We start from the raw sequence: 21,764 nt of genomic DNA on the forward strand, positions 1-21,764 counted from the left end.
TTTGTGTTTGCCCTACAATATGCATTATGCAACAGCTTTGTTTAATTATTTATATCTCCGTGTTAAGGTAGCGGACAAAAATCATCCAAAATGATAAAAATATTACCAAAACACGGAGGCGAAAGTCTCATTTTCACACATAACAGCCTCTAACGTGCAAATGCACTGTTTTATTTTGAAAAGGGTCATTTAATGTCAAAATGAAATGACATTTTAATCGCATTAAATCACTATAAATATGTATTTTTTTATTATTATTTATTTTATTTATGTTTTTTTCTTATCTATTTAAAAAAAAGTCAAACATCATCTCTTTGGTCTGACATGATTGGTGAGATACCAGTATATCACACTCCATCAAGGCTGCTCTGCTGCTCATCCCAGCCTCATTAAAAATGTCTCCCCGAAGAGGAAAGAAGAAGTGGCTTCTTCCTCCATACATCACTGGGGTTAATGAAAAGTCTCACCTCTGCAGTTCTCCGGGAACCTTGAGAAGAGGTCGCCTTATCTGTTGCCTTGGTTATGGGGACCTATTAGTCGACCACACATCTGTTACACATGTGTGAGCTTGCACTTCTTATCATTTTTATCCAGGGTATTAAATTATTATTATTATTACAGGAAAAGAACATTAAATGTAATACGTAATAATATTCTAAGGTGACATTATTCAGTGGTGATGCAAGGGAACTTCAACTTCTCCTCTATATACATATTTTTATCCTGTTTATTTCAATAGAATCAGAAGTCAAACTCTTTTTCCGAAATCTAGCAGGAGACTGTTGTGAAGAAGAAGAAGAAGTGATGCGAGGTGATATTTTCATTCTGTCCTTGATGCAACTTCTCAATAAGTAATTCCTTCCGCTTGCAATTATTAATACCGAGAGCCGGAGGGAAAATCCTCCACAGCGATGACGGAGGCAGATCCCCGGGGCAAATGATTCTGCAGGTTGACTGCTCCTCAGAGGCAGTAATGGGAATATTCTTAAGAGAATATAGCTGTTTAAAAAAAAATCTGCTCCTCAGACTAACGGCTCAAGCTGACTGGCGTCCTTCTTCAGTGAGGAGACATTTGAGAGAGGTGAGGGGGAGGAGGAAGACAAAGGGAGAGACGGCTGAGGAGGCCGGAGGCAGCTGGTGACGGAGAGGACGGCAGACAGGGAGAGGACAGACAGAGGAAGTGACGGCAGGGGTTTAGAGGCAGTGAGTGAGAGTGGAGATGTGAAGAGAGATATTTCACCACATTTCTACAACTCAGACAGAGACAGAGAAGGAGAGGGTTGTTACAAATGTCCCTATACTCTGATAATAGACACTTTGCAGTGGATTCACAAGTTAAACATCCAGCATCTTATCACCTAAGATTAAGTAAAATTAAATTAAATTTCTAATAATAAGTAAAAGTTTGATTAAATAATTCATTTTGCTTTGTTTTTAATGTCCATATTTTATGTCTAAGTCTTTTTACGTGTATTATTCTTTTCTTATAATAGCCCAGTAATTTTAACAGTATGTTTGAATAGAAGTATATGATATTCATGTTGCATAGCTACATTGAACACAGGTGTAAATATTCTTGTAATATATATAAACTCCAAATTAATAACCCATACTATTAGAAGAGACATGTAATAAAAATAAAATGAAATCTTGCTTGATTTGCAGTAAATAATCTGTTTCTATTTGGATATGTACAATCTAACTTTGTCCTTTACTGCCCCCATGTGGCAGAAACATGTAAATGCATTGCATTTGAAAGTCTGAATGACTTCATTACTCATAAATCATGAACTTTGATGTCAGATTAATACATATCTCTGTAAATCTATATCTCTCTACCTGCTGTTTATAGACTATTTTTACTATAGATTAATGAATCTGTCTCTTTCTATGTGCTGTAAAGATGTTCGGTTTAAAATCTTTACAGAGTGCAGATTTGACACATTGGACCTTAACACGGCCGGTTACCTGTCCGCCTTTCGGCTGGTGCTTGAGGTTGGAGGTGGAGCCGATCTTGGACTTTACATTCTTCAGGTCAGGCAGGGGCTGATTGAGAACCTTCAGCTGCCTTTGGGCGGAGGAGGGCGACTTGGGCGGGGTTCGGATCACCGCCACCTTCTTCTCCTGGAGGACGCTGAAGGACTTTGGCGTGTGGCTGCCGGGCGTGCGAGAGCCGGGGGTGCGGCAGGAGTAGGTGGGGGGTGTGCCGGGCGTGACGGCGGTGGAGCCGGGGGTGGAGGCCCCGCTGCGCACTGATCGGGAACGTGCAGAATCTGTACCTTGAGGGAAGAAGAGATATGTCTGGATTACAATGATGAAGAGGAGAAAGAGGGATGGGGGAGAGATATGAAATGGGCAGAAACACTTTGGACTAAGAGAAAAAGGGAGGAAGAAAGACAATGGAGCAACAGGTGGATTTGGGTGTATGATCCTTCATCTGGTTCTCATGGAACTGGCAGCACTGCCCTGCTGTTGGTGCCAAATTTGCTCAGTTTCCACAAAACAAACAACCCAGGTCAAACAAGAATGTTTGACAAGGAAGTTGTGAAAGCACACAAAGGCCACTGAATTAATTAAATGGCGGTGGCTTGTTGCCATAAGAACAAGAAGTAGCAACCTGTTGTTATGGATCCCACCTGTTCCACTGATAAAGTTACTGCAGGGTTTACAAAGCCACATTTAGCACATCAAAAAAAAATATTGACTCAAGACAAATTTGGAAATGAAGGTCTTTTAGCTGTAAATGTGCAGAAAATAAAATGTTTGAGATATTGCAAATCAGGCCCGCTTTGCATACTGCAACCCTGTTATGTATTAAGTGTGGAATGCAAATGTAAGGAGATTTAAATAATAATTAATTTTAGGACTTTATGAAAACTGCAGACACCTTTCAGAATAAGTGTGACCAAGATGAATGAATGAATGAATGAATGCTTAGACAATGGGTGCTGCTCGCTTCTATACATAATATAACCACTCATTTTGGAGTCTAAAAAAATACAAAACCACAATAAAACAGCTTTACACTAATAACCAGGAGTCACATGTCAATAAGGAGGGTGTGATGGGTCTAACAGGAGCTACTAGGTGGTCTACCTGCCATACCAAGGGCTCTTCCAGACCTGCTGTCCCCTCTGGACTGGATCGCTTTTGGGAGGGGAGCGGAAAAAAGGACAAGCAGGTGAAAAGGGGAAGAGTAAACAAGGAGGGGAAGGGAAACATGGGGAAGATAAGAGCAGGGACGGAAGTGCAACGTGGTTGGAGTTAGAATTAAATAAAGTAATTCAAAATAAAGGGGTCGAGGAAAGTCACAATATTAGTGCAAGAGGTTAAAAAGGCAAATCTGCTGTGTAAGAGATGAGTTAATTTGGGAGGCAAACATGCTGGAAGGGTCTGTTTTGAACATGTGTGTGTGGTGTGTGTGTGTGTGTGTGTGTGTGTGTGTGTGTGTGTGTGTGTGTGTGTGTGTGTGTGTGTGTGTGTGTGTGTGTGTCTTCTTACAGGTTGGCCTGGAGGGGGTGTTGTCTTCCTGTTCAGCAGCAGGGATGTGGCGTGTCAGAGATTTGGCCGGCCTGGGCAGAGACGACCTCTTCTCTGGGCTGCGGTACGCTCTCTCCTGAACGAACACACACACACACACACACACACACACACACACACACACTGAAGAGTCAAAAACCGAGCTCACTCATTGGTTAACGCTACCTACCGATCCCTGTTTTCATTTTACCTTCTCCGCCCGTTTTTTTGGCAGAGTTGACGAATGGGAGCATGCAGAGGAGGGGCGGGCCTCATTGAGCTCCGCCCGCACCAGAGGGCTCAGTTTAAGGCTACAGGCAGAGTTGGGCCGGGGGGGCAGGATATCGGCTCCCCGGCGCTGAGCTGCCATCTTTAACAGAACGGCCCTCGTGGGGCTCTGGACCGAAGCCACAGAGAGGCAGGAAAGCATGCAGGATGTGAGGCAGAGGTGAAAAGCAGATGGAGAGATGAAGAAGTGAGATTGGGATGAAGTGGAGATGAAATGTACGTATTTATGGTTTACAAGGACAGACACACTACATGCAAGTGGACTGTATGTCTATCATTCAGAACACTGACAGCAAAACAATTTGCACAGCACAAAAGAAAAACCTTGAATGATGTTTATACAAAAGATGTGACACATAATGAAACAGAAAAATGTTTTTTTTTGCAAGAGTGTTTAGAGGTGAAAAATGAAAGACGAAGTTCAAGATATTTTCAAGAGCCCTTGTACTGCACATTATATGCGTTGGTAAAAAATAGTAAAACATGCCCATGACTGTCTGCCTACTCTCATTTGATTTCTATACTCACAGGTTTTCTCTGCCGAGACTGGCACAAGGACAGAGGCAGGCATGCAAGACAAAATGAACGTGCACATAGAGAGAAATAACAAAGACATGCAGACATTTAAACAAGAAAAAAGGAAGAAAACATACAGTTTATCATGCAAACAACAACGCCGATTACACAGAGTTATGTTGTGAAATATACTGAGAGACAGACCCGACACGACTTATATTGCAACAATATTGAACTGATGTGTGTGAGAGATAATGAACAAAGAACCGCTGGGAATAACCTCATCCCATTAACTGTTAGCAGTGTGTGTGTACTGCATGGGGCTTGTATTTTCTCCTATATGCTTTCAGATGATATATCCACTAATGCATTCATATTTACATAACAAAAGAGCAAAATAGTAATAACCATTCATAATTAATACGATGCATTTAAAATGCTTGTGTGTAATGATAGTGTTGATAGTACTCACAGTGGTCCTCTCCCTGGACTGGTGGGCCACACTGAGGGGCTGATGGCTTTCCATACCTGCAAATAAAGAGTTCATCTTTAATGATCAATGTAAAACCAACAAGGTAGGCAAATTTCAGAATGTGAATTTTCACACACAACACACACACACACACACATCCATAAATGTACTCTGAATACAGTAGAAGCGTAAATGTCGGAAAAAACATTTTAGTCACTCTCCATTCAGAGACCTTTTTTCACAGCAGCTGACCAAACACACAACCTCCGACATGCAGCCGCTTCCCAGCAAACATATACAAGTGTCAATTAACTTTGAGAAAAAAAGAATGAAACCAGAGCTGCTATGATCAATCATTAAATACCAATCACAAATAACAGCAGCATCAGTGAGCAGAAATCAACATGAAAATGAGGCCAAGCAGGAGTAAAAACTGCTTTTTTTTGACAAAATGAGAACAAAACAAAACAAAGACAAAGCAGTTGAGCTGATTTAAAAAAAAAGACCGCAGCACATGATGTTTGCCAGCTACATTGCACCTGCGTGATTCTTCAGACAGCCATCAATAGAGAGAGAGTAAAGTCAATAAAACACCTGTCATTGTACGTTTGTAGCAACAATTTAAACCCTGAATGGTTCCAGCTTTGACTCAGAGAATAGAGAAATCATAATTTGTCAGGTCTAGTGAAAAGCTAGTAATTCTTGTTTCTGTTATTTATTTATTTTACATACATGTTCCTATGAAGCCAGTATATCTACATTAGAATGTGTTTACACTCTCTCTATCCACGGCACTGATTCCCGGTGAAGACTGTTCACCTGAGGCCTTGCGTCTAGCAGAGCCGTGAAGCAGAGCGGGCCTAGGGTGTCTGGCTGCCGCTCTGGCTACACTCTTTCGAGATGGAGAACGACTTTGGAGGGCTGACACCTTTATCTGGTCAGCCCTCCTCGCGGATACTAGCAAAGAGGAGAGACAGGATTATACCAACATGCAAACCTCGGTTAAAAGTACTGCAGAGAGGCTGAAACTGTGCTTAACATCAATATACACAACTATTGAATTTGCACAAAAAGTGTAAATACAAAAAAGGTACAGCATTTGTTCTTGAATACAGAATTCGGAACCTTTTTTCTTCTTTATCTCCTCTCTTGGTGGATGGTGGCTGGGTATTTTGCGGGACCCTTTACTCTCAGTGGGGCCAGGGTGGCCCCTTCCTCTGCCAGGGGCCCGTTTAGCGGGTCTGTCCACCACAGGTGTACTGGTAGGACTCTGGACCTGAGGAAGGGCTTCGATTTGCTCGGTCATGATACTTTTGTCATCATCTGCAGTGGAGAGGGATTAAAAGAGGACTATTTCTCCACATTGCTAGCTAGCTGGGAGCTAGCTTAGCACAGAAGACACATTTAGATTTGCTAGCAAACAAGCTTCATGGTGTAAGCTAGTTTTCAGTATTAATAAAATACATTAAGTGTCTTAAACATTTATTTAACATGTGACTCATTTTTTGGATTTTACAAACTCGGGGTACCTTGTGAGTCCATCCAGCCACTGTCTGTATCTAGGATGGAGACGTCCATGGTGGTTTCATCGTTCGCTGGCTGACTGGTCTGGCCGAGCACAGCGGACGTCTCTTCCACCTCCTGACCAATCTCGACGTCTTTCTCCTCCTCACCCACCTCACTCTTCTTTTCCTCATCCTCCGTTGTTTTCATCTCTTTCTTTTCGCCAACCCCATCAGAACCAACGTCTTCCACTTGCTCCTCCACTGTTGTTTGGTCTGTCTTTAACCCCTCGCCCTCCTCTTTCGTCCCTTCCTCCATACTTTTATGTGCGTCTTCTCCTTCTTTATCCTCCCCTGTCCAATCGTCTTTGCCACATTCATCCGGGTGCAGTGGTAGATCATGTTCAGAGCATGGAGACAAGTGTGAACTGTCTGTTGCCGGGTCCCCTTCACTGTTTTGCACACTGTGACTCCAGTCTTCTGTGCCAGACTTTGGATCATCATCCACCATCCGATCGCCAACCGTCAGCCTCACCTTGATTAGACTCTCAGGCACTTCAGCTCCGTCCATTACCTCTTGAGGCTCTTCAGCAATCTCTATATCATCCTCTTCATCTGCTTCCTCTACTTGTGCTTGAGGTATAATGATGATTGGGGAGGATATTTGTGGTTTTGGTGCGCCTTTAGCCACCTCATGGATTTGATCATCTTTCTCATCTAATGGCTTTTCAGTGCTTAAATCCTGACCAGCTTTTGAGATATCCTGCCTTTCTATTCCTTCTAATGTTGTAGGAGTTCCACATTCACTTCGAATCTTCTTGTCATCTTTTTCTGTGGTCTCCCCTAAACACTGAGATGATGCTGAAGGTATGTTTGCCATTTCTGGTTCATCCCTTCTTTCTTCTGATTCCTCCTGCTCAGATTTCTGCATTTCTTCGTCCAACTCTGTCTGTTTATCATCAATCCTCTCAGACTCTGGTTCGTCCTCTGCTTTGACCTCTGGTTGGACACCTTTCGCTTCCTTCTCTCCAGTGACTTGCGTTTCTGAGGGTGTATCATCTGGGGTTTTGGGGGTGGTTGGAGTTGGGGGAACCTTGCTTCCAGTTTCAATCGGAGTGAAAGTAAAGGAGCGGTCTGGTGGGATGGGAGAAGCCTCTCTGGAGGGGTCCTTTTCAATGTCTACCTCAGGAATTGCTTGTATCTTTATGTCACCAGGCAGGCCAGTCTCCAAACGAAACTCATTCAGTCTGTCTTTTGAGGGAGTCGATGGGATTCTTAAGCGATCAGCTTTTACTCCACTTGTCACGGCCTTCTCAAGAATCAGGGTACTCTTTACTGGTGCATCTTTCTTTTCTGACACAGTTTTTGGAGAAATCTCAGGGATAATCCCTTTACAATCTTCTTGTTGAGTTCCTTTCTGAACGCCTTCAACTTCTGTGGCCCCGAGCTCCTCCTCAACTTCACTTTCCATTGAAGGGAAGTGCTGGTGCGGAGAGTCTCCAGGACTGGGTACATCGGCAGGAGAAGGCATGGGTCCCGAGTACTCATTGAAGACACAGTAGCCCAGTTCCTCCAGCTGGGTCTCCCCTCCTACAACTCTTGAGGTTTGATCGACCAAATCAAGCTTGGCCAAAGAACTCCCCACTAGAGCCGATACATTAGCGGGCACGGACTTTCTCCTCATGTGGTCAAGCTTCCTCCTCTCTAATGACGGCTGAGGTAGGTCTCCAGCCAGGTCCAACATTTCAGAGAGACTACCTGAATGTTCAAGACATTTGTGCTTGTCAGAAGGTAAAGGTGGGTCTGGCTTTGTTGGGGTCTCTTGAGGTGATTCAGGGTCAGTTGGGGTAATGGAGACGGCTGGAGGAAACTGGTGTTGGCTCTCCACAGATGGTGTTGAAGGGTAAACCTCGGATTCATCAAAGCTGCCACTGATCGGACACAAGGTCCTTAGATTCTCTCCCTTCCCCATCTGTCCTGTTGAAGACCCAACAGTGATGTTTAGGGAGAGGCTTCTTTGTTCCAGTGACATCTTACCAGGAGATATTTTGGCTTTCCTCTCCTCCTGTTCACCGAGCTGCTGCACAATGCTTTTAGTGTCCTCACTTAGCTTTTCCTCGGCTGCTGTGCTGAGTTCGTAATAGCTTTGGGTTTGTGAGGTTGTCTCAAAGTAGGTTTTTGCTCCGGACTCGTGTAAAATATCTGATGTCTCTTTCAACTCTGTGCCAGGTTCTGGACTTGACCCGACTGCTTCTTGCCTTTGGTCCCCTTTTTGAATGTCAGTCACCGGCAACTCAATGTCATTGCCACTATCTTGGCCCTCCTTATTTATCCCCTCATCCTTCTCTTGTTTGTCCTTGCTTTCATTCATAGGGGCTCCTGATTCGCTTGGTAAGATAACTCCCTCTTTGTCGTCCTCCGGAAGATTTGATAACTCTTCTGTCAGTAGAGATTGTTTTGCTTCTTTTTCTTTGGACTCTACAAGCAGGTTGCTCTCAGCAGCCTCTTCTATTACTTCCTTTTTCTCTTGGTCACCGAGCTCAACTGAGGAGACGTCAGAGAGCTCTTTCTCTTTCACAGGGGAAGGTGGAGGTTCAACCGAGGAGACGTCAGAGAGCTCTTTCTCTTTCACAGGGGAAGGTGGGGGTTCAACCGAGGAGACGTCAGAGAGCTCTTTCTCTTTCACAGGGGAAGGTGGAGGTTCAACCGAGGAGACGTCAGAGAGCTCTTTCTCTTTCACAGGGGAAGGTGGAGGTTCAACCGAGGAGACGTCAGAGAGCTCTTTCTCTTTCACAGGGGAAGGTGGAGGTTCAACCGAGGAGACGTCAGAGAGCTCTTTCTCTTTCACAGGGGAAGGTGGAGGTTCAACCGAGGAGACGTCAGAGAGCTCTTTCTCTTTCACAGGGGAAGGTGGAGGTTCAACCGAGGAGACGTCAGAGAGCTCTTTCTCTTTCACAGGGGAAGGTGGAGGTTCAACCGAGGAGACGTCAGAGAGCTCTTTCTCTTTCACAGGGGAAGGTGGAGGTTCAACCGAGGAGACGTCAGAGAGCTCTTTCTCTTTCACAGGGGAAGGTGGAGGTTCAACCGAGGAGACGTCAGAGAGCTCTTTCTCTTTCACAGGGGAAGGTGGAGGTTCAACCGAGGAGACGTCAGAGAGCTCTTTCTCTTTCACAGGGGAAGGTGGAGGTTCAACCGAGGAGACGTCAGAGAGCTCTTTCTCTTTCACAGGGGAAGGTGGAGGTTCAACCGAGGAGACGTCAGAGAGCTCTTTCTCTTTCACAGGGGAAGGTGGAGGTTCAACCGAGGAGACGTCAGAGAGCTCTTTCTCTTTCACAGGGGAAGGTGGAGGTTCAACCGAGGAGACGTCAGAGAGCTCTTTCTCTTTCACAGGGGAAGGTGGAGGTTCAACCGAGGAGACGTCAGAGAGCTCTTTCTCTTTCACAGGGGAAGGTGGAGGTTCAACTGAGGCGAGCTCTGCACCTTCAGGTGTTGCTCTTTCAACAGCCGACTGTGTCTCTTGTAGCGACGCCGCTTGAGGTTCATCTCCTTTCATGGCAGACTCACAAGATTCCTTACTGATACATTCTTCTGGCTGGGCTGTGAGTTTGAAGGATACTGTACAACTTTGTGCAAAGTCCTACAAGCTAAAAGCTTTGCTTGAAGCATCCACAAAAGCTAGCCAATACAGTCAAGCCCAGGCCTTCTGCACATAGATAGAGTAGCTCTCCATCAAGCAAAACACACAGCACAGTGTATTTTGCAGCAGGCCACAACAGCACAGAGGGAGTCACAGCACCTAAGACAGCGTGCAGAACTGGAATGAAGGAATGAGTTGCATGATGTTAGATGGCAAGAAATAAATCTACACAAACATATTGAGTTCCTATTGCAATACACAAGGATTGACAAAAAATGGTCAACCTGATGATAATGATTTTGTCTTTATACTGCTTGGAAGTACATTTATTAAGGGTGTGTTCTTAATTCAATTAAACTTAGAGATAATAAGGATGGTGGTACATGTCCAATGAGGGTGTTATGTTATGCTCAAAGTGTTCTAATTAACAATAGGAAAACAGAATTATCCTTTGCCTTGGGATGAAATGAAAACAACATTGAAACTCAAAGAAAGTAATATACAATAGACTTCAAATACATTCAAGACCGATTCATGAAGCTCCCATACAGGTGGGTGTACTCAGAAACACCTTCTTGCACACAATATTCCAGCAAAACCCACATAGAAATATACAGACAACTAGTACTAGCCACACTTGACAGCATTGACAGTGATATTTGCATTTGCAATGTAGCTGGCAATAGAAAAGTGCAGGACTGATCAACAACAATATGGTTGATCAGGTGCTCTAATGTCACTCCAATGAAAAGCAAATGGTTATGTTTTGCATGAAAAAGCACAAAATCAAAATGCTAGGTCACATCATTTTGCACATGGCAACTTCAGATACTGAAGCAGAAGCTTAAGGATTTAAGAGCAACAAAGCTGCAGGAAGGTTGGCGGCAAAGCCTGAGTCGCATCACAAGTTATAAATCAAGACTGGAAAATCTTGAGTACCCGTTAACAGAGCACAAGAGGATCATGCAACTGAGGTAAGAGGTCAAAGACATTCACTCCAATAGAGTTGCTCACACACAAAGTACACTCACTCAAACTGTAGGCACGCGAACAAAACCCGATACAAACCACACACACCTTTTTGTGACGGGCTGTGTTCACCCTGATGACTCCCTCCATTGAGGACCTCAGGTGTCTGGGCTTGCTGGCAGCCCAAAGCCTGGGGCTCTGTTAAATAATCTGTCTGCTCTAAGGGCAAATCTCCAGGCTGCTTACATGCCACTTCCTCCTGGTAACTGTGGGGCTCCTCTGGAGCCTCCTCCTCCTCCTCATCATCATCCTGCTGCTGACTGACAACTTCTACTTTATCTTCTTTGAGCAGGGGAGGGGGACACATAGATGAGACATGGAGGACAACAAAGATGGGGTTACATGGGTTACTTTCAGCTCTGATGGAGACGCATGGGATGCAATTAACACACCTTCTATCTTAGTCTTGATATATTTATATTTAACATGAATTTTGAAAATATACTCTTCAGAGTTTGCACATTTGGCTTAGAAATAATAGTTGTAACATCTTATTACAGTTGTGAATAACAGATTTTTTTTTGCAGAATATATTTCATTTTATAGAAAAAAATCTTTAAAAGTATGAGAAAAATATTCTTAGGGTGCTTTCACAAGCCATAATCTGTTTGGCTTCTCCGAATCCTAGTGATATTCATACTTATGGTTCGTCACCAGAGTTTGTTTAAAAGAGATTGAATGTTTGCTTGTGAAAGCGCCCTTATAATTAGTTCTGTTAGTTAATGAATAATTGGCATTAGTCATAAAAATTAACTATAGTGGGACTGCGCTTTTGTGATTGCATGCCACATGCAAGAAGGAAGTGATCAGAAGGCAGACTGTGCTGTTTTCTGTGTGTAAAGAGCTGAAAGCCGATCTGTGATTTACTCTGTGAGAAAATCAACAGACACAACGGGCAACAGAGGAGATGTTTTGAGGAGAAAGCAGACTAGTGAGATGAAGGGCTCCAGTGGCAGGTTATGAACTACAGCGTAAAGGGAGGAAGGATGCTTGTGTTGTCGAGTCCTAGCACGGGGGCCAATAAGATACTGGCTTATGTTAGAAAACTAATATCAAACTAATATTGGTTAAACGGACCAAAGTGTGAAGAGGACAGGACAGCGTGGCACATGCTGCAGACTTCTAAAAAGTGATCTAAGCATCAGCTGACATGCAAGGCGACAGAGGACCCTGATATTAAAGGGGCCAGAAGAAAGAGGAGGAGTTTTTTTCTAAATCATGCCAGTGGCTGCAACGAGAACTTGAAATCCTGGAGGTGTTAGCTGTCTTCTTTTTAGATTAGTTTTTTTAACCACTCTCACAACCGTTCACACTCTCACCCTGAGTGGTCTGAGTGGTTATAAGTGTGAGTGGGTGTACCTTGTGCCACGGGCCCAATCTGCTCAGCGGATGGAGAGGGGGGAGGGGAGGGAGGCAAATTGGCTGAGTCATCCACTGTGAAGGGAGAGAGAGAGAAAGAGAGAGAGAGAGAGAGAGAGAGAGAGAGAGAGAGAGAGAGAGACAGACAGACAGACGACACCGGGAAGACAAGACATGGATGGGAGGAAGGAAATGAAAAACTAATAACTCTGCCGACCTTATCGCTGTGGGTGGCCTCCCTTTGAGTTTGGAACAATGCTTGGTGGTGTGTGTGTGTGTGTGTGTGTGTGTTGATGTGTGTGTGTGTGTGTGTGTGTGTGTGTGTGTGTGTGTGTGTGTGTGTTTGATGAATCTCATGTTCCTCTATGATCTGATCAGTGGCCAGTCGGGCCGTGCAGACAGATGCATCTCGAGCACCAACTTACCTCAAGTAATGTATATTGGCAAAAAACAAATCAGATAATGTGTCAGATCGATAATCAGATTCAACAATAAAATATCAAAAGACATTGACAAACTTTCTACATTTACTATACAAAAAGAGGAAATGATTTGTCCCCCCAGACGTACACATGCACAAGGACATGGCATGCTACAGCAGCTCGTTCATGTTCAGTCCTCATTTAAATGTGGAACACGTGCCTCTTTTTGTGGATTGACTGCTGAACCAATCCCATTTACCCCGGCCCATCTGGCAGTATGTGAAGGCGGTCTAATCAATGTTATCGACCCGGTGCTGTAGTCACATGCTTGCACACACACACACACACACACACACACACACATACTCAAAAACCCACCGTGTGTGCGTTCCTACCTGTCGCTCCAGGATGTGCGGCTGCCCCACCGTGGTATCCGTTCTCCCTGTAGGCAGAGCTGTAGGCGGAGTAGCCATTCTCGCCGTTCTCCTGGCCGTTTGAGGCCCAGTGCTCGTCTGGCTGCCGACCGTCTGCCATGCCTGCCTGCTGGGACGCCGGGGAGGGGACAGGTCACCTGCTGGAGCAAGTGATGGGGAGATGGAGAGAGAGAGAGAGAGAGAGAGGGGGAGGATAGAATAAGAGAGGAGTCAAAAATTGTGTGGTACAGGATTTATACTGCATGGTGAAGTTAACAGATCAGCCACCAGAGGGAGTGAGGTACCACACTGTTAGCACGCCGGCTGCTCTTTGTCTCAGCATCCACGTGCTGAGACAGAAACGAAGGAATGACAAAATAGCTGTTCCTACTCTATTCTATTCTATTTCATTTTTATTTTATTTTACTTTAACAGCGGATGTGACTCCCAAAGCCTTCCTAAAAGGGGGCTTCCAAATGTCCGTTTCTATTAACAGGTGGAGCATGACACCATCACCTGCGTGTGCTTTCGATTTGATTCATGCTAGACACTACACACACACACACACACACACACACACACACACACACACACACACACACACACACACACACACACACACACACACACACACACACACACACACACACACACACGCGCGTTTAACAGGTGAGCTTCATTCCAAAACACACAAAAAAAACACCATCTTAAATAAAATGCAACAAAGACACAGATGTAAAAGGTGCACTGCAGCAGGAAGCTCATGAAATGGTCGGGGAGAAAAAAAAAAAAAAAAAAAAAGCATGTGAACACACCCTTCATATAGCCTCATCCACAGTAAGGAGGCTGTTACCATGGCAACCAGAACAGGTCTTGCAGGGGGTCCGGCAGATGGGTTTGACAGGGTTGCCCCTTTCAGACAAAGTAGTGCTTCACACACACACACACACACACACACACACACACACACACACACACACACACACACACACACACACACACACACACACACACACACACAGACCACGGCAGACCACGTTAGCTCCCACTGCCTTTAATACAGTGCCCTTTAATTCCCACTAATTATTATAACAAAAAGGTTTGGCCCCTATCACGTATGCACTGCTAAAGTATCCACACTCAAATGCAGCATGTTCCCTAATAAAAGCACCCTTTATTCCCTTAAGAGGAAACACATAATGTTGCTTTTTAAATAAGATTAGCAGGGGGCCCTCCCTTGCCCGGCAGCTTCGCTAAATTGCATCATTATCCTCAGCTGCAGCTAATTCCATCATAACAAATCATCACTGAGAATCCTTTCTTCCTCCTCCCTTCATCTAATGTCTCATGTCCTTTTCTTTCTCTCTGACCAAGTCCATTAGCTGCTTTTTGTCTTGGCTTGAGCTCTATTCTTTTTTTCTATTCCCTTCTTTTTCATACCACTTCCGTCTCGGTCTACATTTTTCTTTCTTTAATCCTGAATCTCTTTCTGTCTTCGTCTCCTCCCAAAACCTCATGCATTTCCAGTTTTCTGGTAGCACTGATTCATTTGCAAACATGTTTGTCAAAATTGGTTCCCTGTTTCCATGTCTTTATGCTAAGCTAAGCTAAGCTAACCAGCTGGCATGCTACATATTTAGCAGGCAGAGAGTGGTATCAATCTTCTCATGGCAAGAAAGCCTATTTTTCAAAACACTATTCTTTGAAAATTGAGAGAAATTGAAGATCTCATTGAGGTTTCCCACCATGCTGAGAAAATAAATAATTTATCTTCGATTCTTTGTGAGAGACATCACACATTCTTGGCAGCTTCAGTCCTAAAATAAGAGTTAAACTTTGTGAAAATAGTGTCTCCTGCTCTCATTGGTCTCCATCCCTCTTCCCTCCTCTCCTCTCCTCTCCTTCCCTGCAGCGCTGCATGACGACAGGCTCTCAGTGACCGGGGCTAATGTCTGCTGCAGACGTGAGGATCAGAACAGAGAGAAAAGAAGAAAAGAGGAGAGGAGAGGAGAAGAAAGACCGACTGACACTTAAAGATATCGGGCCAAAGTGTCTGAGACAGAAAATCTCCGCCCAGGGCTCAAAGGACGAGAGTCTGGTCCCAGCTGTTGCTAAGGAAGAAAACTGGTGCCAGGCAGTGCTGATGGTGGTTTAGAGCTGCATTGACCTGCTTTCAGCTGCTGCTTTGGCAATGTTACGCATTGGCACATTGTCCCTACTAAAGGATGGTATAAACCTTGGCTGCTTACATGAATCCTTTGTTTTAGCATTTAATAAAAAGGCACTTTATTGCTGAGAAAACCACAAACACCTTTTCTCACAAATTCAAATGCATTACACTCTAAATCTACTGCAAACACCTCTTTTATTACTTGATGGCTTGTTGTCTATGTTGATGTTTTTGTATTTGAATATGAATACATCACAATGCAGAGAAAAGTTTGGAGTTTTAATTCAACTTACAGTACTTGTCCTTTACCAACTCTAAAATGCATTCACAGCTCCTGACCAAGGTCAATGATAGAAACCAAGTCTAAGACCTTGTTATCTAGTTGATACTGAACGAATGTCAAACTATTCATTTGTCTCCCGATGTCTGGGTTTGGCCACCCTCAGGACCGTGCTCTCCAGCCGCACCTTGTCATCCTCGCGCGATTAACGTGATCCGACATCGCCCTCTCTCATCGCTTCCTGTTAGCTGTTAACCAGTCTTAATGTGTTAGACAGAAAAGGATAATGTGTATAATGGGCCTCTTTCCAAATATAACACCACCAAAGAAGCAGACGTTTTTCACTGATGGAAAATTGTGCTTTCCCCCCCCCTCTCTCATCTCATCTGAAGACACAACACAATTTACTAATAGGGTCAATCTGCAATCTGCTTTGTGGCCAGCTGAAAAAGTACGTAAACATTAGAGCTTTTATGGGCAGGACAACCTTATTAAAAAACTGATGTGGCGATAGCCTGAAGACAAGAACTGATCAACTGATGCCATTAAGAGTGACACCAAGTAAACAACCTCCTCTTTGCCCTAAAATAACAAACAACACCTACACTTAAAGCTGTGGCACTTAATAGAAGTCAGGACACATTATGTTTTTCCTGGATATTCCAAAAGCACGTAATCATGTTTGACTTTCCGAAAGGCTAAATCTCAGCACAACTGCACAGCATGTGAACCATCACAGCGTTCTAATCTTCAAAGGGTTAAATCAGCAGCACTGGGAGTCAAAAGGAGGACTGTCAAATCCTGTTACGTCTTGGGATTGATGTCTGGAATTGAACACGCCAGCGTGAGACAAGAAGAGAAGGTTTGGCGGCGGGCCTGAGGCTCGTCTGACATCTCTTCTTCTTCTTCTTCTTCTTCCCCCTCCTGCCGCACTTTGCTCTACCTTCCAGCCCCGCGTCCCTCTTCTCTACCGACTCCACCCCATCCCCGTCCCTAATCCGACCCCCCTTCTCCACCAACCGCACCCCCAATCTGGGTCACTCATCACGCCTCCGTGGAGAGCCGCTCACATCGGAATGTCACCATCCATTTAGGAGGGAGGATGGAATCTCTGGCAGCCAGTCTCCGTAGGCCAACCTGGCCTTAATCCTCTGTGTGAGCGCCAGTGTGTCTGTCTGCAAGTGTGTGTGTGTGTGTGTGTGTGTGTGTGTGTGTGTGTGTGTGTGTGTGTGTGTGTGTGTGTGTGTGTGTGTGTGTGTGTGTGTGTGTGTGTGTGAGCTTGGGCTCTGATTTAAGGTATGATTTTCTACATCCTAATCATCCATGGAACCTTAAAGAGTACAATTTCAGCTCTAAATATTATTCATGCAATCTAAATGTGGATGCTATGTTAGAGAAAATTGTCCTAAGAAATGCTGTTTTTTTATCATTTTGAATTTATTTTTGTTATTTAATCCTTCATTCGTCTTTCTCTCCTGTATCCTATCATTTCTATTATAATTATTTATTACATTTCAAGGGGAGATAGCAGTTTTAGAGACAAGAACAAGGTCAAGGTTTGTCGACAAAACTATTTACTTAAGAGGACTTCAGTTCTAGTACCCAGATCCAGATCTCAATGAAGAAAATTATATGATAAGAAATAAGGATAAGGCCAAAGTTATCATTCAAACATATGCTGCACTATTATAAGGGCATTCAAAGCTTTATCAAAGCACTACATTAATTAGAACATTGGGTCAAAAGCCATGTAAATACAGTGGATGATGGGTAACTGTCACACTCAACAGTAGGCCCCGATGAGGAAAGTAGGACACTCAAGGTTGCCGTGACCTGTAATCAACCCAGAATCCGGCGACTTCCTCCTGAGCAGCAGCAGACGGGCGGATTATGTTTCGTTGACTCAGCAAGGCATGTTGGGGGATTGACGCGTAACGAACGCAACGCTCATCGAAGTGTGAATGAACCGTGTATACGGCCTAACAGCAGCAAACACACGCCCCTGTATAATAATCTGAGGTGTGGGGCTGATTCCACTCCTTAGAGATTAAGTACCGTAATAACAGCAGTATAGGGGCACTGGGAACTGACAAGGCTTCAGTACTCCTCAGAAACATCTCGTCATGCCAAAACATCTGAAATAAGCAACGATGACACTGTGACAATAACAAGTTGGCTTCTGAAACAGACTTAATATTTACTTTTATTTATGCTAATGCAGCTTGCATTGTCTTTGGTCACTTGTCAAGTTTACCCCTTTACCATATTTTATTGTATATTTTCATATTTCCAAAAATTTTACTGTATGCACCAAATTCCTTGAATGTGTAACGTACTTGGCAATAAACAGCTTCTGATTCTGATTCTTTTGAAGTGTTAAAGTAAAAAAACATGACATGTAGTAGGAAAATATTTAAATAAGGCTAATCTTAAAAAATGCAGTATCTACATTCCTATCAAATAAGCACTTCAAGGGGTTCTTTCCCCTTCTTTGATCACAGTCTTTGGATCTGAACATGAATCTACTTGCTGAACCACATTTGCAGGAGGAGAAAACATCCGGTCCTTTATCCATTAGGATGGAGAAAGCGTGATTAACATCCACTTTTATTTACACAGTGTGACCTAAAGTGTCGGTTCACACAGATTGCAACATTCTTTCTTCTCTGATGGATGAATATGTAAGAAAACTGCGGCAAACTTCAAAATGATCATGAAATAATGACTGCTCTTCTTCACATCCAATCAGCTGTTTGCAAAAATGACTGTAGTTTCTTACTCTGAACTACTTCTGTATAACTCATAATAAAATAGTAGCGGCAATGATAATCCGGCATCATCAATATATCATTTATTCATAGAAACTACTGTTATTTCACTCCAGGAAAAGATAATTAATGGACTGAGTAAATTACAGGAAATATTGATTTCGGATGGACCCTGCAGTAACAGTCAATACAATGCTTTTTTAAACTATTGGCATCCTGCTAATCATCTTGTGCTTGTGGTTTTAATATAATAATTGATTGGTATTATTGGATTTGAGATGTTTTTAGTGAGTCTTCACCCTGCAAACTGAATTTCCGTCCTCCCAGACGGCTTAAGATTGAATTTAAATCAAACTGCCTGCTCACATTTATTCCCTCCTCACTCTGCCTGCATGCTTGCTTTCCCATCTCTTTAGTCTCAGCCTCCAATCTCATCAGAGGGAGGAGATGCTGCCTGGCACACATCAGCCCCACCCCGCGCTGATGTCATTGTTCCCATGGTGATGCGAGCCCCGGGGTGGGAGGGGCTGGTGGTGGTCAGGAGAGGACGGCGGCTGCAGATAGAGTGGACTTTGTCCACGTTATGGATCCTGAAATAGGTCATCAGATCCTGCAGGCGAAGCCCCCCGGGGGAGGTCCTCCCTAACTGCACCGACACACACGTCAGGCGAGCCTTTTAAATTCATCAATACGCTGATAGCTCGTTGCTGGTTGGGCTGTTGATGTAATTTTAGACTTTTAGGCGGGTGCTGATGGGGGTGCTGTCTTAGTGTATCACAGTTATGCAACAGCAGTTTGTTGTATAAGTAAAAGAGTGTAATTTTAGGATGTCAGGATAAGAGGATGTCTTGGTACCACCCATGATTTGGAGCGAAAAACACTTCAGGAATGCAGAGTTATTGTGTTTGGGTCAAAGCAAAGGGGACCAATTTAAAAAGTCAGATCTACCAGATAATTCTGCAGAATAATTCCTGCTTATTGACCCAAACCAAAAATATAAAGAAAGAAAAGTTACATTTACACACAGCGCTGAACTCTCTGCTGTGTTTCTGAACAAAACTTCCCGTCCGTCCGTCTCCTCAGCAGCCAGTCGCTCCCTCCTTCAAGGCTGAGAGGATTATGACTGTCGACAGCCCACGCCCTGCACGCCCACACACACCACACACACACACACACACACACACACACACACACACACACGACACACACACACACACACACACACACACACACACACACACACACACACACACACACACACACACACGACTCCCTGCCCAAAACACCCAATTTCATCTCATTGACGCCCCCGAACGCATCCACAGAGCTAAACCAACCCACAGCTCTCTGGCTGGGAGCAAACACATTGTTAACACGAGCTAAGTATAGACGCACACACAAACACAAGTCCTCTCTGAATCTACCACCAATTCTACATTTAGCCACTCGCTCTGTCATTTCACTCCGCGGCATTATAACTCACATTTACGCACCGAAAGATGAAAACACGAGTTTCAAGTTAATGACTGCTTTTCGGGGGGGTTTATCTTGCATGACATCAACCCAAACAATGGCCCCTGTTCCCTTCCAACATGTTTGCTGAACATAATTCCCCCTCTATTACATTTCCACGGACAGCCAAGCTAATCATCTGGCTGAGTGCAGCCACTTACATCTGACTCCCGGGGCCCCATGAGTCATGGGAAAAGTGAGTGTGAAATGTCATAAGGGGGGATATGAGTAGAAGTAGTGCATAGTATACCATCTGGCAGCAGTCCAGACTTCTGTGTTTTCGCCTTTTCTTTTAGTTATTTAGATGTGAGATGATTCTAAACTTGGGTTTATCCACATTAATGTTTTTCCGTTAGCTTACCTAACTCAAGCTGTCTTCACTGATGGATGGAACAGACGAGTGCTGAGTCGAAGCGTCTGCTCAGGCCTGCAAGGAAAAAGATGGAGGAAGAGAAGAGGGGATACATGTCAGGGCTTCAGTAAACTGCAACACTGAAGTTTAACACATCCCTTTGAAAAAGGACAAAAGCTTTTTAATTCATTGACAGCTTCAATCTTTAGCCTCTGAATCCAGCCTGGCAACTCCAGAATCCCATTGAGGGACTTTATATAAAACAGCGCTCATCTCAGCCGTGCACGAGCCGTGCATGCACACAGCAGCTTACTTCCGTCACCTGGAGTCTGCCAGCAACATTAATCCGAACCTCAGTGCGGCCTTGTGTCTCTTCTAAGCTTTTGCTGATGGGCTGCACACAACAACAAAGCCAAAGACAATCTATTCACGATTTAGATGATGAAGTACGGTAAATACGTAGCTGGACATTTGTGCATCAACAAAATATACAACTCTACCATTAATCTTCTCATCTAACTCTCGGCAAGAAAGCGATTAAGCGTATTTCCCAAAATGTCCAACTTGAAACAAAATGGAAAGCTGAGATAAGAACATAAGGTAAAAAAACAGACCAGTGTTCAAGTTAAAAAGTGAGAGAAAAAGAGAAAAAAAGAGGTTAGTAGGATTGTTTCCAAGGCAACTGCAAGGATAATGATAATGATAATAATCCAAACAGAAATTGATTATTTTTAAGTGATTACAAGTAAACGTTGCATCTGTGTGCCAACAGACTCCACTCAGATTTGTCAAATTCTTGGATTGGTCCGTTGGGGGCTGAGCCAGAGGATGAGTTAAGGTTTAAGACCGCCATGGAGATAAAAAAAATAAAAAAAAAGATTTGCACATTCACTCTGCTTTTGGATTGTCAGGAGGTAGAAAACAGAGCATCCTGTTAACATTGAAACAGTGTGAAAGGACCGTCGGGGGGGGTTGTGGCGCCAAAACAGGCAGTTGGACGGAGAAAGAAAGAGACAGGGGATGAAGTAGAGGGACGCTGAAGAGAGCTGAGCAGAGATCCTCCAAACAGGAAGGAGAGTGATTTATTGGAGAGGAGAGAGAAGGAGGCCTGGAGTGAAGAAGAAGGAAACAGAATTCACAGAGGAAACACGAGTATTTCTCCTAAAGGACGGTTATGGATTATTGCAATTTAGTGGAAAGTTAGGGTAATCATTTAATCATCCACCTTTCTTTATCTCCCAAAACTAGTTTGGCAAACATGTTTGTTTGTTAAAAAAAACTGTCTGATCATCTTACTAAATATGTGGCTTTCCCCTCTGGACTGAAAGTATGAAAAAGCAGATAGAGGGACAGAAAAATAATAGAATTCACAGAGTACGCTTTTACTGAAACTAGGATGTTTATTATGGGCAAGCAAAATTTGCTGGTGAGCATTTAATGTTTTGCAGCAGAAATGTGAATTTCCTTATTTGTTTGGGCTGATGTCACTTCAGGGCCACCATACATTCTGTGTGAACATTTTGGC

The 21,764-nt window shown here is 43.8% G+C and overlaps 1 protein-coding gene across 1 annotated transcript in view; it reads right to left on the reverse strand.

Annotated features, from left to right (window-relative positions):
* The window catches only part of LOC129111562 (microtubule-associated protein 2-like), a 50,000-nt gene that overhangs the window by 4,788 nt on the left and 23,448 nt on the right, over positions 1-21,764 (reverse strand). The window contains exons 3-13 of the mRNA XM_054623554.1: positions 20,249-20,314; positions 13,140-13,315; positions 12,323-12,397; positions 9,716-9,894; positions 6,325-8,860; positions 5,921-6,118; positions 5,615-5,752; positions 4,796-4,851; positions 3,502-3,616; positions 3,097-3,147; positions 1,969-2,279 (exon numbers count right to left, since the gene is read on the reverse strand). Of these exons, the coding sequence (XP_054479529.1) occupies positions 1,969-2,279; positions 3,097-3,147; positions 3,502-3,616; positions 4,796-4,851; positions 5,615-5,752; positions 5,921-6,118; positions 6,325-8,860; positions 9,716-9,894; positions 12,323-12,397; positions 13,140-13,278 (3,798 nt within the window). The 5' untranslated portion in view covers positions 13,279-13,315; positions 20,249-20,314. The remainder of the gene's footprint in view (positions 1-1,968; positions 2,280-3,096; positions 3,148-3,501; positions 3,617-4,795; positions 4,852-5,614; positions 5,753-5,920; positions 6,119-6,324; positions 8,861-9,715; positions 9,895-12,322; positions 12,398-13,139; positions 13,316-20,248; positions 20,315-21,764) is intronic.

Source organism: Anoplopoma fimbria, chromosome 22 (genome assembly GCF_027596085.1).
Source record: "Anoplopoma fimbria isolate UVic2021 breed Golden Eagle Sablefish chromosome 22, Afim_UVic_2022, whole genome shotgun sequence".
NCBI lineage: Eukaryota > Metazoa > Chordata > Actinopteri > Perciformes > Anoplopomatidae > Anoplopoma > Anoplopoma fimbria.